We start from the raw sequence: 15,044 nt of genomic DNA on the forward strand, positions 1-15,044 counted from the left end.
TGGCCTGGCTACTCAGTGGACTGATCCAGACCTCGCTGGCTCAAGCAGCGGCCTTGCCTCATGGGAGGCCCCAGTTCTGGTCTCGCTGGCCCCTGCACCGGTCTAACCCCTAAGCTGGCTTTGGTCCTGACCTTGGAGGCCGCAGGAGTGAACTTGCCTCACGCCAGGCTCCGATGCTGGCCATTGGCCCCAAACGGGGTCTCACTGAGTTGCAGTGCCTCACTAAGTAGCTGAGGCTGTCCGCGAACTGTGATCCTCTAGTTTCAGCCTCACAAATGCTGGAATTACAAGCGTGCACCACCACACCCAGCTTCTTGATCAGTTCTTAATAAGTATATTAAGCACTGGAGGTACAGCTCCGTGGTAGAGTGCCTACCTAGCATGCACAAGGCCTTGGGTTTGATTCCCAGCACTACATATATTTTAAAAAGTCAGAAAAAATAAGTCTATTTAGTAGTTCACTTTCAGTGTATTGTGGCAAAAATTGTACTAAAAATTGTAAGCAACTCTGAATCACCTCAATTTTCAAAACATAAATTATAGAAGATTTTTTCCTATAGCACAGATTCACATTAATCATTTTTTTTCTGACACAACATCCTAGTATGGCAGAAATTTGTCAGCAGAAATGATTAGGAATTGGACAATACTTTCATATACCCTAAAGTAACATTGTTTTTGTAAAATAATCTATCATATATGTCTACTACAAATGGCATATTAAGGGCAAACGTCACTTTAAATAAATCAGTGATTCATCAGCGTCTATAGAAAGAACAGCCATATCTTCTTGATCCCTATTTGTTTTTGTGGACACTGAGCAGGGGATTTGATGGTTCAATATTAAAAGCAAAAGCTTCCCAAGATTGCTTTTAACCCATTCCAAAGCTGAAGATGAGAAATCGTTCTTCCTATTTCACTTTTTACAGTGTTGATAGTTGGCTTTATTTTTACTTTTTTAAAGACAGGCATAGTATTAGCCACATTCTACTTGTTTAATGGTGTCAGACTATAAAAGTATAAAAATGTACTCATGGCTTCCTTTGAACAATATCCTATAATTTCCTACTTCTGGAAAGTTGACTATTATAATGTCAAATAACTAGACCATCTGGTGAGTACAGCTCATAAAAACAAAATAATAACAACAATAATAATTCAAAGAGCTTGAGTTGCTGAGTTAAGGGGGCTGATTCCAACCGGATGGTGGTTTGACATCTTACATAATCAGTGACTAAGAACTATATAGTTCACATCTCATGGTTCTACTGTTTCCACTTAAATTTATATCTTATATTCATATTTCATATCTCATGCCTTATCATTCCCACTTAATTTCACATTTCATATTGTAATTTGCAAAGTTTCTAGAAAAAAGAATAAGAAAAAAGAACTTTCATTTGCACTATACACAGACCTTCCACTTAAGTATTTATGTAGTGGGAACTTGTACCAGTTGGGATATTTTCTTATTATGGTATCGCTGCTCAACTAAGTTTTGCTGCAGTAACAAATGAGTATTATACTCATGATACTCTCCCAATATAAGATAGACTTAGGTATTGGTATCTTATAGATAACTCAACAAAAGCTAATAAAAAATCTCATTTTACCCATGGATAGAAAAAAAGTATAAAAATTGACTTCTCACTTTAACACCAATAACTTGAAAATTCAAGTTACTAGGTTCTAGTGCTTTTATTCTCATAATTCCAAAACCTATTAAGAAGGCAGTTTTGCCAGTTTCTTTCTTTGAAATGATTCCAACTGTGTATTGCAGATCTTTCTGAAGATATGTGGAGATTTAATTTCAGTGTGCACAAAGGAGATGATGAAACTATTCCTTTTAAAAAGCACTTGTTTTGAAACCATGCATTTCTCCTCTTTGATCTGATCACATGTTGATTTTACTTAATATTCATGAAAAATAAATTAATAAAGTATTTTATAAAATGCTACAAATTAATAAATATAATCTGCATGAAAATCCTAAATGAAATAAAATAAAACAAGTTTTAAATATAGTTTTTCTCTAAGGAATGAGCTTGGTTATCCTTAGTAACAAATTTCAGGATTGATTTATTCTTTTTGAGGCCACCATATTAATGGGATTTGAACCAAAGTTTCCAAATTAAAGGCACTACTCAGTTTCTCTTCTACTTAAAAACAAAAGAAATAAGCAAACAAAAAGTATAAGTTTGGCTAACTGTATGAGCAAGCATTTTATTCATATGACTTAATTGCATTTTTTAAGATACAAATTTACAGCAAACTTTAAAGTGTGGAGCTCAAATGACTTGTGAAATTTTCTTATACTGTATTTGCCTTTAAAGTTATGTCAGCTTCAGTTAAGTGTTTATTTTTTTTTAAGTGCCCTTTCTTCTCTCCAGTTTGGCCACCTACACACCCCATAGAAGTAAATATGTCTAAAATTGGTGTTAGTTTTGATAAGCCATGGTGATGACATCAGCTTGAGTTCCAGCTGCTGGGACACAGAACTGAGAGTGCGCAGTGACTTGTGGGCAGTTAAGTCTCAGTATAACTCTTCTGGTCACCACACGTCACCATGTGGTACCAAGGCTTGTGTTCAAATGTCCCACATCAATCACACAAGAATTCTCCATCTCCTTTGTCAAATGTAGGAAAGGAAATGTAGGAAAAGAGAAAGGAACTGCATTTCTATTGTAAAAGTCACGAATTTTAAAGCTCCTTACAGTACACAACAATGTCAATGCCTTTAATGTCACTGAACTGTACTTAAAAATTGTCCAGTTAATTACATGTTACTAATTTTTTACAATTAAAAAGCCCCTATATAGTGAGTTCTGAACATTGTGTCCATGTGTTTCAGAGGTTTTCCATGTTGTATAATGAATTTTCAGATCCAACATATCATAATCAAGTTATTCTTTCTTTAACAATTATTAAGCCAAGCCACCTGCATCCTACATAATCATCTATTTTTTCAGGAATTAGTAAACAGCAGTTACAGAATTTTCTAGCTAAAACTGTCACAGAAGAAAACCTCAAGCATACTAAGTAAAAGCAGGTGGAGCCAGCATGGGAAAGCATCATTGGCTCCCGAGTAGCCTGGCCCTGGTCAGCTGGTATGAGTTGCTGGGGAGTGGAGAAACTCTTACTTACTTCCTGTCCTCAGGCTTCACCACAACCCAGACTGCATGGGTGCTTGCTAGGAGGGCATCATTGAGCTGCCAGGTTCCACTTACAGATGGCCAGCCCAATTTCTTCCTAAAGGGTCAAGCACACTCCAAAGAACAATGGCAGCTAGCTGTTGCAGCAAGCTGCACCTTTTGCTCCCCTGCCTCCAGCCTGGCTGCTCAGCTAGGCCAGGGCTTATAGTGGGCTCAGAAGCTGCAAAAGGGCGGGGGTACTTTTGTCTGCTGTCGCAGGTAGGGTACTTTTGCAGGCAGAGAATTACTTATTGTGTGAGAAGTATTAGAAATAAAGAGAAGACACGTACCACGATATGGTCGTCATTACCATTCTCCCAGTGCACTCCAGGACAAATTACTATCCCTGCACACACATTGAAATCAGACCTGGGCATCTTCTACCCCGTCCACTATCACCTTCATTAGAACGTGAGCAGCCCTGTCATCTCCAGTTGTGCATATCAGCGCCCAGTGCGATGCCTGGCATTTGGATGGCGCTCAGTAAGTGAGGAGCTCGACTCACAGCCACAACTAGGGTAAAGCAGGATGGGAGGCTTCCCCACTGCTCTGAGTATGCACACACAACTTTGAGAGGACTGCCACTCCGAAGAGTCTCCATGTCCCGCCCACCCTGATCTTTTCACACCCTGGAACCACCTACCAAAAGCGGCGACCAGCAGACCGACAGCACGCACATGATCCCCATGAGCTGGATGGCCGTCTCGGTGGTGATCCGTCCCCACTGGGCACTGGACTGCGATGTCGCAGCTTTGGCCCGGCAGCGGGACACCAGGGCCTTAATGGTGGCCAAGTTGCAGGCGAAGGTGATGGTCAGAGCCAGGAGCCCCAGGAAGGCGAAGGTGGAGGCGAAGAAGAGATTGCCCCAGTTGTTCGATGCGCTCGTCCCGTTGCCCCCGCGCGCGGTGCTGATGAAGCACCACGTCCCCGGCCACTGGACGGTGTACTGGCCCACGCCCAGCACCGGCAGCAGCGCGAAGGCGAGCACCGCCAGCCACACTCCCAGCAGCACGGCGCGGGTGGCGCGCGTCTTCATGTGGCTCGCGTACCAGTGCGGCGCCCGAATGGCCAGCGCCCGCTCGACGGCCATGGCGCTGGCGATGAAAAGCGAGGAGAGCCCGAACACAGTCATGGTCAGACCGAAAAAAGTGCACAGCCTGCCCGACGGGTCGTGCTGCTCCCAGCGCTGCTTGGACAGGTACACGACGATGACCACCGGGCTGGTGAGCAGCTGCCCCACCAGGTCGGTGAGCGCCAGCCAGCCGATGCACAGCAGGAACGACTTCTTGCGCTTGCTCTCCCGGCGCCGGTAGCTGCGGGACACGAGCAGCATGGCCAGCGCGTTGCCCACGAAGCCCGTGATCAGCATGGTGATCGGGAAGGCCACGGACACCGACCCGCAGTCCTCCCCAGGCCCCGGGGGGCGCGTGAGGTTGCCCCGCGCCTCGGCGGGGCGCTCGGGCGCCCACATGCCCGGGTAGGAGTAGTTGAGGCGGGTGCAGAACGGGGCGCCCCGCGTCTCCTTCATGTTGGCTTCGAGGTGAGGAGGGGACGGCGCCCTGAGAGCAGCGGGGAGAGCTGGCGGGCGCGGCGCGGGCGGGCGCCGAGGTGGGCGGCCACCCAGGCTGGGGCCGGGCTGTCCTCCATGGTGGGGGCGCCGCCGCCGCCTTGCTCAGCCCTGCCCGGGCGCGGTGCTCGGGAAAGCCTTGGGCTCCCAGGGCACAGGGACGCCCGGCCCCGATATAAGGCCGAGGGGCGGGGCGCCGGCGGGCGTGGGCAGGAGCAAGGTGGGTGGGGGCGGAGACGCAGCCACTCTGCGTGGCCCCCGTCGCTCTGGACAGGACGCCCATTGGTCTTACTGCTCGGTCCCGAGCCTCCTGCACCTGCGAGTGTCTGCACCTGCCCAACCCAGGCGAGCTGCCAAGCGGGACTTGAGCCCGAACCTTCTCCTTAACTATCCAGAGACGCTCAAACTAGGACCAGATCCTTCTCCCGAAGCCCTTTTGTACCTCTTGCAAGTGGAAAGCACCTACCCTTTAATCATGCAAAAAGCCACAATCCTTTGCAAAATTGAGCTGAGTGTTGTTTTTTTTTTTTCCTTTTTTTCTTTAGGACTCTAGAATAATCCCGAAAAGGCCAAGCTGTCCTGCCCCCCTCCCCCCGGACGTCACTGAAACTATAAAATTAATAGACGGTGCCTGGAGATTTAAGGGGCTAGAAAAGGGCAAAAAAAAAAAAAAAAATCAGATGGTTGAACTTAAAGACAGCGAATCTCAACTACCATTCTTCACCCAGTTCGATCCTTTCTCTCACCCTTCCAGAAAAGAGTGAAAGGGGGGAGCAGCAGATGACTGATACTTACATATTTGAAGTAGTAAAAGATTTTTTTTTTTTTTTTCTGGTACTGGGGATGGAAATCAGGGGCATTTTCCTCTGAGTGACACTCCCAACCCTATTTTTTATTCTTTATTTTGAAACAGAGTCTCACTGAGTTGCAAGGGCTTAAGTAGCTGAGGCTGGCCGCCAACATCCTCCTGTCTCAAGCCTCCCAAATGCTGGGATTACAAGCGTGCACCACCACGCCCGGCTGTGAAAGGTCTATTTAAAAACTAGACCTAATCATATGGCACTACGAAGACCATTACTGAGAATGACTCAAATTACTTTCAGAACAAGGTCTGTTTCAAAGCTGGGTCTGCTTTTTGACCTTTCTTAGTTTTAAATATTCTGTTTGGGTGTAAATGAGTGTCAAGAGTTAAGAACGGGTTATGTCCCTTGGCATTCTTTCTGCACTGTTTTGACTTCATAAGATCTTGAAAAAATTAGGGTCCTATGGTGTTTAAAGAAGGAAAGGTGAAATGTAACTTAAAGTACATTTTTAACAACATGCATTAATGACACTAATTTCACTTTCTATCTTATTGGTATTTAAAATTTTTTTACACTTTTGAGGTTTTTAAAAATAAAGCATCATGTTTACGAGAACAACTAAGAAGGTAGAGTGATGTGGCTTAGTTTTTAAATTAATGCAAACTTTTTCTTCTTACTTCGTATTACTTTTCTTATTACTTCAAACTAATATTTGGAGAAGTGATTTTAAAAAATAATGGATTAATAGTAAAGTAATATTTACTGGCTGGGCATGCTGCCACATGCCTCTATTCCCAGAATTTGGGAGGCCGAGACAGGAAGATTGCAGGTACACAGTCAGCATCAGCAATAGCAATGCCCTTCCCAACTTGATGAGACACTGTTTCAAAATTAAAAACATAGCTGGGTGTGGTGGTGCAAATTTGTAATCCCCGCGCTTAGGAGGCGGAGACAGGAGGATTGTGCAGGTTCGAAGCCAGCCATGCTGGCTTAAGAGATCCTGTTTCCAGATAAAAAGTATAAAAATAGGTCTGGGAGTGTAGTCCGGAGGTAGAAGTGTTTCCAGGAACCCCAGTACCACCCCTCCCCCACAAAATAATCATAGTGTTGGGTGTAGCTCAGTGGTAAAATGCCCCTAGCTTCAATTCCCAGTGCCCCTCCCACACATACACGCAAAGTAATATTTGCTGTTATTCTTAAGACTATACATGAAAGTACATATCAAATGTCCAGCAATTGAATTCCAGTGTAATGATATATTTACAAACAAGAAAATTTTATGATACAGCAAAAAGTCTGTCTCCAGTTAAGGTGTATTTTAATTTATAAATAGCTAAGTTCCCTAAAACTATTACTTTTCCTATTGTGTTCCATGCTGTAATTAGTTGTACTTCATTAATAAGCATCAGGTCAGTATTCAAAAGAACTGTTAGCCTCTTACTCACCTCTCATTTTAGTGATGCATTTTCAGATCCTTCAAGTAACACTCATTTCTTTCAGCATTTTGTTTCATCATAGTCTAAGTTATCTGCTTTGTAGCTATTCACCTTGTAAACAAGTGACTTTGAGAATTTGAAGAGCTAGTAGTTGGATTCTGTTCCAGCACTCTTTGCTTAGTTACTACAGAGATAGTTCGTGTTGGGCTGGTCTGAGACAATATCACCCTCTAGTGACCTAAAATCCCATAACATGCAGTATGCTGTATTAAAGAGAATTTCAAAGGGACTAATGTATATATGTTAGGGAACACTTATTTTTTTCTTTAGTAATTTACTAATCAGTACATGTAAGTCTGCTCACTTTGTTTTCCTTTAAGTACACAAACTTGTATCTCTGATTATTAAATAAAATAGTGGAGGATTAAAGAAAGACCCCATGCTCAAATGTTTAAATTCTACCCTACAAATATTTTAATAGTTTTTAAATTATCTCTCCTGTATCTTAGTTTTACTAATATATACCAATATTTAGTTATTATTGGTTAGTTTTATATTGATTTCTAACAAAAATCTTAAACATGGACATAAAACATGATTTAATGAGATGGGGTTGTACCTCAGTGATAGGACACTTGTCAGCATACATGAGATTTTTGAGCCTCAACATCAATATCAAGCAAAAATCCCCCACAAGATTAATAAGTAGCTTCATGTAATCAAATCCATTATTGCTTCATTATGATGGAAAGTATCTGAACTTCATTCTTCATAGAGTCCATTGTTAATTGTAAGTATATTTTAAATCATCCATTCAATACTTATCAAACACTTACTTCATGGCCAGACACTGTCACAAGGAATGCAAAGACAACACATAAAAGTCTCTATGCCTATGGAGTTTATATGTCAGTATAAATCTCTTGATTTCTAATCTCAATTAACAGAAGAAAGAACACTGATCACAATATTGTCTTCTTGGAATGATATGCCTGGAGATGGGATCTTATATGAAACCCTTTACATGAAAAACTAGAAAGTTATGTAAATTTTTCATGATCAAGTGGAATGTAGACATAACATTCAAACATCATTGGTTTAACATTTGATATAATTACCTTATCAACAAAATAAAGGAGATACTTTGAAATCTTTGCTTAATCAACTATCTGGGTACACTAAAGTATCTTATACTCTATGTCTTTCTCCTATCTTGTTTCTTTACATGTTTAATAATCTCTTACTGAAAACAACATTGTAATCCCAGTTCCTAAAAAGAAAAAAAGGCTAAGACAGGGGAACTGCAGATTCACAGGCAGCCTCAAAAACTTAGCAAGGCCCTCCACAGCTTAGTGAGACCGTTTCAAGAGAATAGGGCTGGGGGTGTATATAGCTCAGAGGTAGACCACCAGTACCACCACCACGACAGAAATAAAATGACATTGTAGTTCATATATTGTAGTAATGCTAGGTTCTATTTTTTCCTTCTGAGGATTATTGTTCTGACAGTTTGGATTCAAACTGCCAATATTGTCTGTCACGTTGTATGCAGCAATTGTTATGTGTTCATTTTTGTTTTCTATGACTGCTCTTTTAGCTTGGATCCTTTGAAGCTTCTGTGGCTTTCTGTTCAATTTTATTTTTTAGGATCCTCCTCTAATTTCCAGGTGCTCTACTGGTATAGGACTGTGCCTTGACATTTTAAGCTTGAGAAGTTCTGGCTTCCAGTAACCCAATGTGTCACAGAAGAGAATGTATTCTTTTAGAAAAAGTATCAAGTTATATATCTTCCTGAATGAATTTACCCTTAAAGACTGGATTCCTGTCAGACCTTTGCTTGCTTTCCTCTGGCTCCAGACATGTACTTCACTTGGACAGTTAATTCTTCTGGGGTTCTCACTGAATTTACAGTGACTGTTCAAGCCTTAACTCCAGTCTCTTGCACTTTTTGCCAGTAAGGTTGTGATTTTTTCCCTCAACATATTCATGAACGTTGGGCATCTTCAGTCCAAAGCACCTCTTCAGATACAGGCATTAAAAAAAAAAAGATCTCTTCTTTAAATGTTTTTCACTAAATTCCACAGTTTAGTGGAATTTATAAAGTTTCAAAAATCTTAGCTGCAAGGCAGTGTGACTGATGTTGGTGTAAAGGGAGACACTTATGGTTCAAATGTGTCCCTTCAAAATCCAGGTGTCAATACTTAATGGCTATGTCTAATGTGCTGAGAACCCCAGCACTGGCTCATTAATCTCTGCCCCTCACAAGGCTGAGACAGGTGGACCACAAGTTTAAGGTCAGCCTGGGACACTTCGTAAAACTCTATCTCAAAGTAAAAATAAAATAAAAAATAGAGGGCTAGGAATGTAGTTCAGTGGTAGAGTGGCTCTGGGTTCAGTCAGAAGTATCCCGGGGTGGGAGGGGGGGATAATGGGCAATGTGATGGTAAGAGAGGTGAGGCCTTTTAGAGATAATTAGCTGCAAATCACCGTTAGTAACTACTCTGAGAATAGGATTCATTTCCCTTATTAAAGGATGTGGTAGAGGCAGCTGCTTTCTTATTTGCCCTTTTGCCTTCCACTATGAGGACCCAACAAGGCCTTCACCAGAAATCAGACACATGTACCTTGACATTAAACCTCCCAGTCTCCCCAACTGTGAGAAATAAACTTCTGTTCTTTATAAATTACTCAGCCTGGTATTGTATAGCTGCAAAGAATAGATGAGCAAATGGTTTAGAAAATGTGTGTATGATAGGTATACACATATCATATATATCCATACATGCAAATTTAGTGGACTTTTGTGAAAACTGTCGTAGATAAGTCTTTTGAGGAAATGGAACTGATAAAATTAGGGGTCTGTATGGAACTATAAATGAACATAAACCTTACTACACACAATGGATCAAAGACAAAAGTGCATTAAAATTATAATTTTTCTAGATTAAAACAAGGAATAACCTGGCAAACATGATTTTGACCAAGTGATAGTTAATATCATGAATGATGTTCTGGATATTAGGCCCCTTAATATGGAGTGATGAGAAAAGGTACTTCACCTCTGTAGTTAGTAGTCTTTTAGAAAATCCATCCCCCAACACATGGCAAACCCAGAATAGGCATCACTCTATAGGATACCTGACCTACAAGACCAGTCTTTATCATAAAGACTATCACAGACCAGAAAACAATTGAGAGAAATATCATCTGAATGCAATGCGGTACTCTTGATTGGGCCCTGGGATAGAAAGATGGATATAAGTGGAAAAATTGGTGAAATTCATGTAAAACTTAGCACTAATAGTATACAAACATTGGTTTTTTTTTTTTAGTTCTTACAAATGTACTATGGTAGTACAATAATATAGGAAAATGGATGAGGGTGTGAAGGTAGCTTTAGTCTTTTCAACTTTTCTGTATTAAATTACTTAAAGCCGGTTGTGGTGGCACATGCTTGGAATCCCAGCATTGGGGAGGCTGAAACGATCGTGGTTTGCAGACAGCCTCAGCTACTTAGGCCCTCAGCAACTTAGTGAGACCTTGTTTCAAAGAATTAAAAAAAAAAAAAAATAGGGCAGGGGTATAGCTCAAAGGTCGAATACCCCTGGTTTCCACTCTCAGACCCGCAATAAAAAATAATAAAATTACTTAAAAATAAGTTTTGAAAATTCATGTAGACCTGGGAGTCTTTCATGCATTTTCTTATTCTACTTCACTAAATTTGTATTTATAGGTGGGCACTATTATATATGGCATGCAATTGTACCAAACAGATTGGGTACAAATGTCCAGACGAATACATACAATCTTAGAAGGGTTCCTTGTGTTCCAACCTAGTCCATAGTTCCAACCTAGTCCATAGTCACCATGACCCAATAGGTAATCAATATTTTGATTTCTACAATAGCTGTTTTTGAACTTCATATAAATGAAAAAAATTACTTATACTCGTGTTAATAGTTCAAGTTCGTTGATGTGTTTTCCAAGTCTTCATTATTCACGACTTTCTACGCGATTATGTATTTGATGACAGGCACAATTTATAGTGGTGAATTTCTTTTCACAGCTGTCAACTTAGGCTCATATATTTTGAAGTTTAAGTAAGTGCCTAATATGATTGCTAGGCTTTTTTTTTTTTGGTGGTACTGGGGTTCCTGGAAGCCCTCCTTCCTCCAGGCTACACTCCCAGACCTATTTTATATTTTTGAAACAGGGTCTCTTACGCCAGCACAGCTGGCTTCGAACCTGCGCGATCCTCCTGTCTCCGCCTCCCAAGCGCGGGGATTACAAGCGTGCACCACCACGCCCGGCGATTGCTAGGTTTTTCCTAATCACTATGAAAAGACCTTCTCTATCCCTAAATTTTCTTTGCTCTCAAATCTATTTTTCCTGAAATACACACTACAGCTTGCTTTGTTTTGCTATCATGTTTCATCATTAATCTATTTTCAATGTGTTTGTTAAAAGCAAATAACTCTTGCTCCTTCCTTGCAATTGGGATATTTGATTACTTTTAGTGTAATAATTGACCATTTGGGCTCAAACCTACCATTCAATTATCTAGCTTTTCCTTTTCTGGCTCCTTTTGGATTGTTTTTATTCCATTCATGATCCTCTTTTATGGGCCTATTATGTATTGTTTAGAAATTAATTTGGAGCTTAGAGCATACACCTAAACTATCAGTTTACATTTAAGATTGTGTTGTATAACCTGACAACTGTATATTTTTCTCTCTTGGCTAATGTGCTATTATACTTGCAAGTCTCTACATACATTTGCTTTAAACAATTTCCTTTCAATAACTAAAATACTATAAATAAAATTAGTATTTCCTATGTTTTCACTGTGTAGAGTAACATTTCCATCCATTTTGTTATGCCAGTTTTTTTAGTATGAAAAATGAAATTTTATACCTTGACTTAATTTATATAGCTTTTGATTTTATGTACCTTCAGTTTACATTCCACCTTTACTCTAAAAACATACCATCTCCTGACTTACACTGCTTCTGACAAGTCAGTCATTCTTACCGTTTCTGTGTCTACCCCTGCCAGACTTTTAAGACTCACTATATAGCTGGCTTTCAGCAACTTAATTATGAATGACTTCCTTTTAACTGTCTTCCTGCTTTCTACGCTGAAACTGTTATCAGCTTCCTGCATTTGCTTCTTACAGACATTACTTAAGACTTGAAGAGGACCCTTCACAGACGTCCAGGCATTTGTAAACATCCTCCCAGGTACTCTCCCTATAAGCATTACTGTCCTTGAGCTTCCTGCCCCCACCATCTTACCTCAAGAATACAAGGCCTCCACTAAGCTAACGCCCTGAAATGTGCCCTAGAAATTTCCAAGGAGTAATATGGATGCATTAAAGGTTTGCCTGGTTTATCTTTGTCAGGCACCATAGACCTCCACAGGTTTATGGCTAGTGCACTAAAAAATGCAAAGTGTCATTTGAAATGGGCACTGTGATATATACTTGTAATATCAGTACCTGGAAAGCTGAGACAGATCGGAGGTTTGAGGCCAGGCTCAGCAACTTAGTGAGGCCTTGTTTCAAAATAAAATAGGGCTTGGATGCCCCTGGGTTCCATCTGCAGTACCACAAAAAAGCCATGTACTTTCTACACTTGATCTTAGCCAAAAGACCACTAAGCGATAAACCTTTACTTTCTAGTGCTACTGATTCTGTTCTGTCCTGTGATCAGAAGATATATTCTCTTGATAAAATCCTTTTGAGATAATTCAGGATTGCTTTAGGGGCCAACATTAGTATGTAAATGTTTCATGTACAATGGCTGAGTGGCAAAGTTGAACTGGTAATTCCAAATGTTTTTCAGCTTGTGAAGAACTGGCTTTATCAATTTTTAACAGGTTTCCTCTCTCAACACAAGTCCACTCACTGGTTTTTCATGGTGGCCTATCTTGTGAATGTAAATTCAAAATGAATTCAGTAAGCAAGTATTTACTGGGGGAAAAGTACAATTTATCAAAATCTCTTAAGAAAAAGGTATTAACTAATTCCACCAAATACTGAGCACTTGCTAAAAATTACTATAAGGGTAAAGGACACAGGGAAAGGATACCCTTTCAAGAATTTCACCTAACTCCTGTGGAAAATCAAGATGAGTAAAGGATGGTATCCTAGTGTTCCTAATTGAGGCCTAATAGTCTAGAGTAGGCTACCTGTAGTGTGCTCCTGTTGAAAACCTGCTACTTGGTAAGTATGAATGATGCATAGGTTCTATACCGCTAAGAAAGCTCACATTAGTAGGAGATTAAGTCTAGAAGGCATTGAAATGTTATAAGCAAATAAATTCTATGAACAGAAATGTTAACAAGACTTCTGAAGTCAGTGATGAAAAAATAACTGGTAAAGCACACTTATTTGGCAAATATTAATAGGAGACAGCATTTAGCAAATACTATTTAAAGGCTATTGCATATGAGAACTTTTAGGAGGTAACTTCAATTGCCTAGTCTATAAACCAGAGTAGTGGTATTTTAACACAACAGGATGGGTTTGAAGAATAAGGGGAATTCTCAATTCCAGGTAAATAGCCGTTTGAGTGGGAAGGCAAAGGGAAAATCTAAGAGGATTCTCAAATCACCCATTATGCTGTTTATTAATATGAAAAGTGATGTAACACACTAGAATGGTTTAACATCTAAAAGGAGATACATATGATACAGCTGGATATGTGGACCTACTGCTCTTTAAAGAAGTAGAAAATAACCATCTAAGAACTTTTTCTGTGTGTGTGTGTGTGTGTGGTGCTAGAAATTGAACCCAGGAGCATTCTACCCGAGCTTTTTATTTGGAAAAAGGATCTAATGATTTGCGGAGGCTGGCTTTGAACCTGCAATCTTCCTGTCTCATCCTCCCATGTACTGTGATTACAGGTGTGTGCCATGCTCAGTCACTCTCAAAGAATACAAATTTGGCTCTATTACTATGTAGTCCCACTCTCCTGATACTGTAACTGTCAAGGCTTTTAAGTACCTACTTCCACCACTACTATAGATCCTATTCCTTCCCTTACTTAATAGCACATACACACACACACACACGCGCACGGGTAGAGATGACCAAATATTATATATGTGACAGAAATAATTGCAAAAATTTATGAAATTTATTTTCTATAAGGCAGATCTTGTTATTTCCACTCCATAGATATGACACCACTATATGTAACATTCAATATCTCTTCACCCAGGCTCAGTTAGCTATATTGAACTAAATTCTAGTCAAGTACTCTGACTTCGGTGTAAAGAATTTTTTTTAAAAAAAATCAAGTATTACTAACATTGTATGACTGGATCACATCAAATAAGTTAAACTTTTTCTCATACTTCAGGTTGGACTGTTCAGCCTTTGTAATGACCTCACTGAATATGAGTCCAAAGATGTTTCATTTGGGGGGAGATTTAAAAAATTCTTTGTTCTGGGTTCACTTCAAATTATTACTGTTTTTAGTGTGTGTTCAATATGTTCCGGCTCAATTCAAAATGTATTACAAAGCTCCTTCTCCCCGAGGTTCTCCAGTCATTATTTTTGGTTCCCTAAAAACATGATCAAGTCCTGTTTTTCCAAAGAGAATTCACTTAGTTAACCTTAATCTATAAATGTGTCCTTCAAAATTTTTACCATTTCCCAAAGACTTTCTACTTTTACATTAGCATTTTATAAAAGGTTTTCCTCTCTAAATTAAGGCTAAGAGACTATTATACATTTTAAGCTTCAAATTGAGTTTTCATTTTCTTAAATAAAACTGCATAGCTTTCCTCAAATCTTTTTAGATGTAACTTTCAGAACAGTAAAATATTTAATATTTACCTACTTATTACAAATCCTTATCTTACTTAGTGCTTTTGTTAGACATTCATCAACTATTTATGTTTTTGTATCTGCCTGGTAACACTGAAGATCCTCTATGTTAAACTAAGCACCCAAGTACTTCAATGTTGCAAAGAAAAAACTTTTAAGTTGTTTACCAGTCACTCTCAAAGACTACAAATTTGGCTCTATTACTACATAGTC

At 39.9% G+C, this 15,044-nt stretch overlaps 1 protein-coding gene across 1 annotated transcript in view; it reads right to left on the reverse strand.

The window, feature by feature from the left end:
* The window catches only part of PTGER3 (prostaglandin E receptor 3), a gene marked incomplete at both ends in the record, with an annotated part of 78,748 nt that extends 74,029 nt beyond the window's left edge, over positions 1–4,719 (reverse strand). Inside the window, one exon of the mRNA XM_080690702.1 lies at positions 3,835–4,719. Within this exon, the coding sequence (XP_080546828.1) occupies positions 3,835–4,719 (885 nt within the window). The remainder of the gene's footprint in view (positions 1–3,834) is intronic.
* Between the last annotated feature and the right edge of the window lie 10,325 nt (positions 4,720–15,044).

Source organism: Muscardinus avellanarius (assembly GCF_963383645.1).
Source record: "Muscardinus avellanarius genome assembly, chromosome: 3".
Classification (NCBI taxonomy): domain Eukaryota; kingdom Metazoa; phylum Chordata; class Mammalia; order Rodentia; family Gliridae; genus Muscardinus; species Muscardinus avellanarius.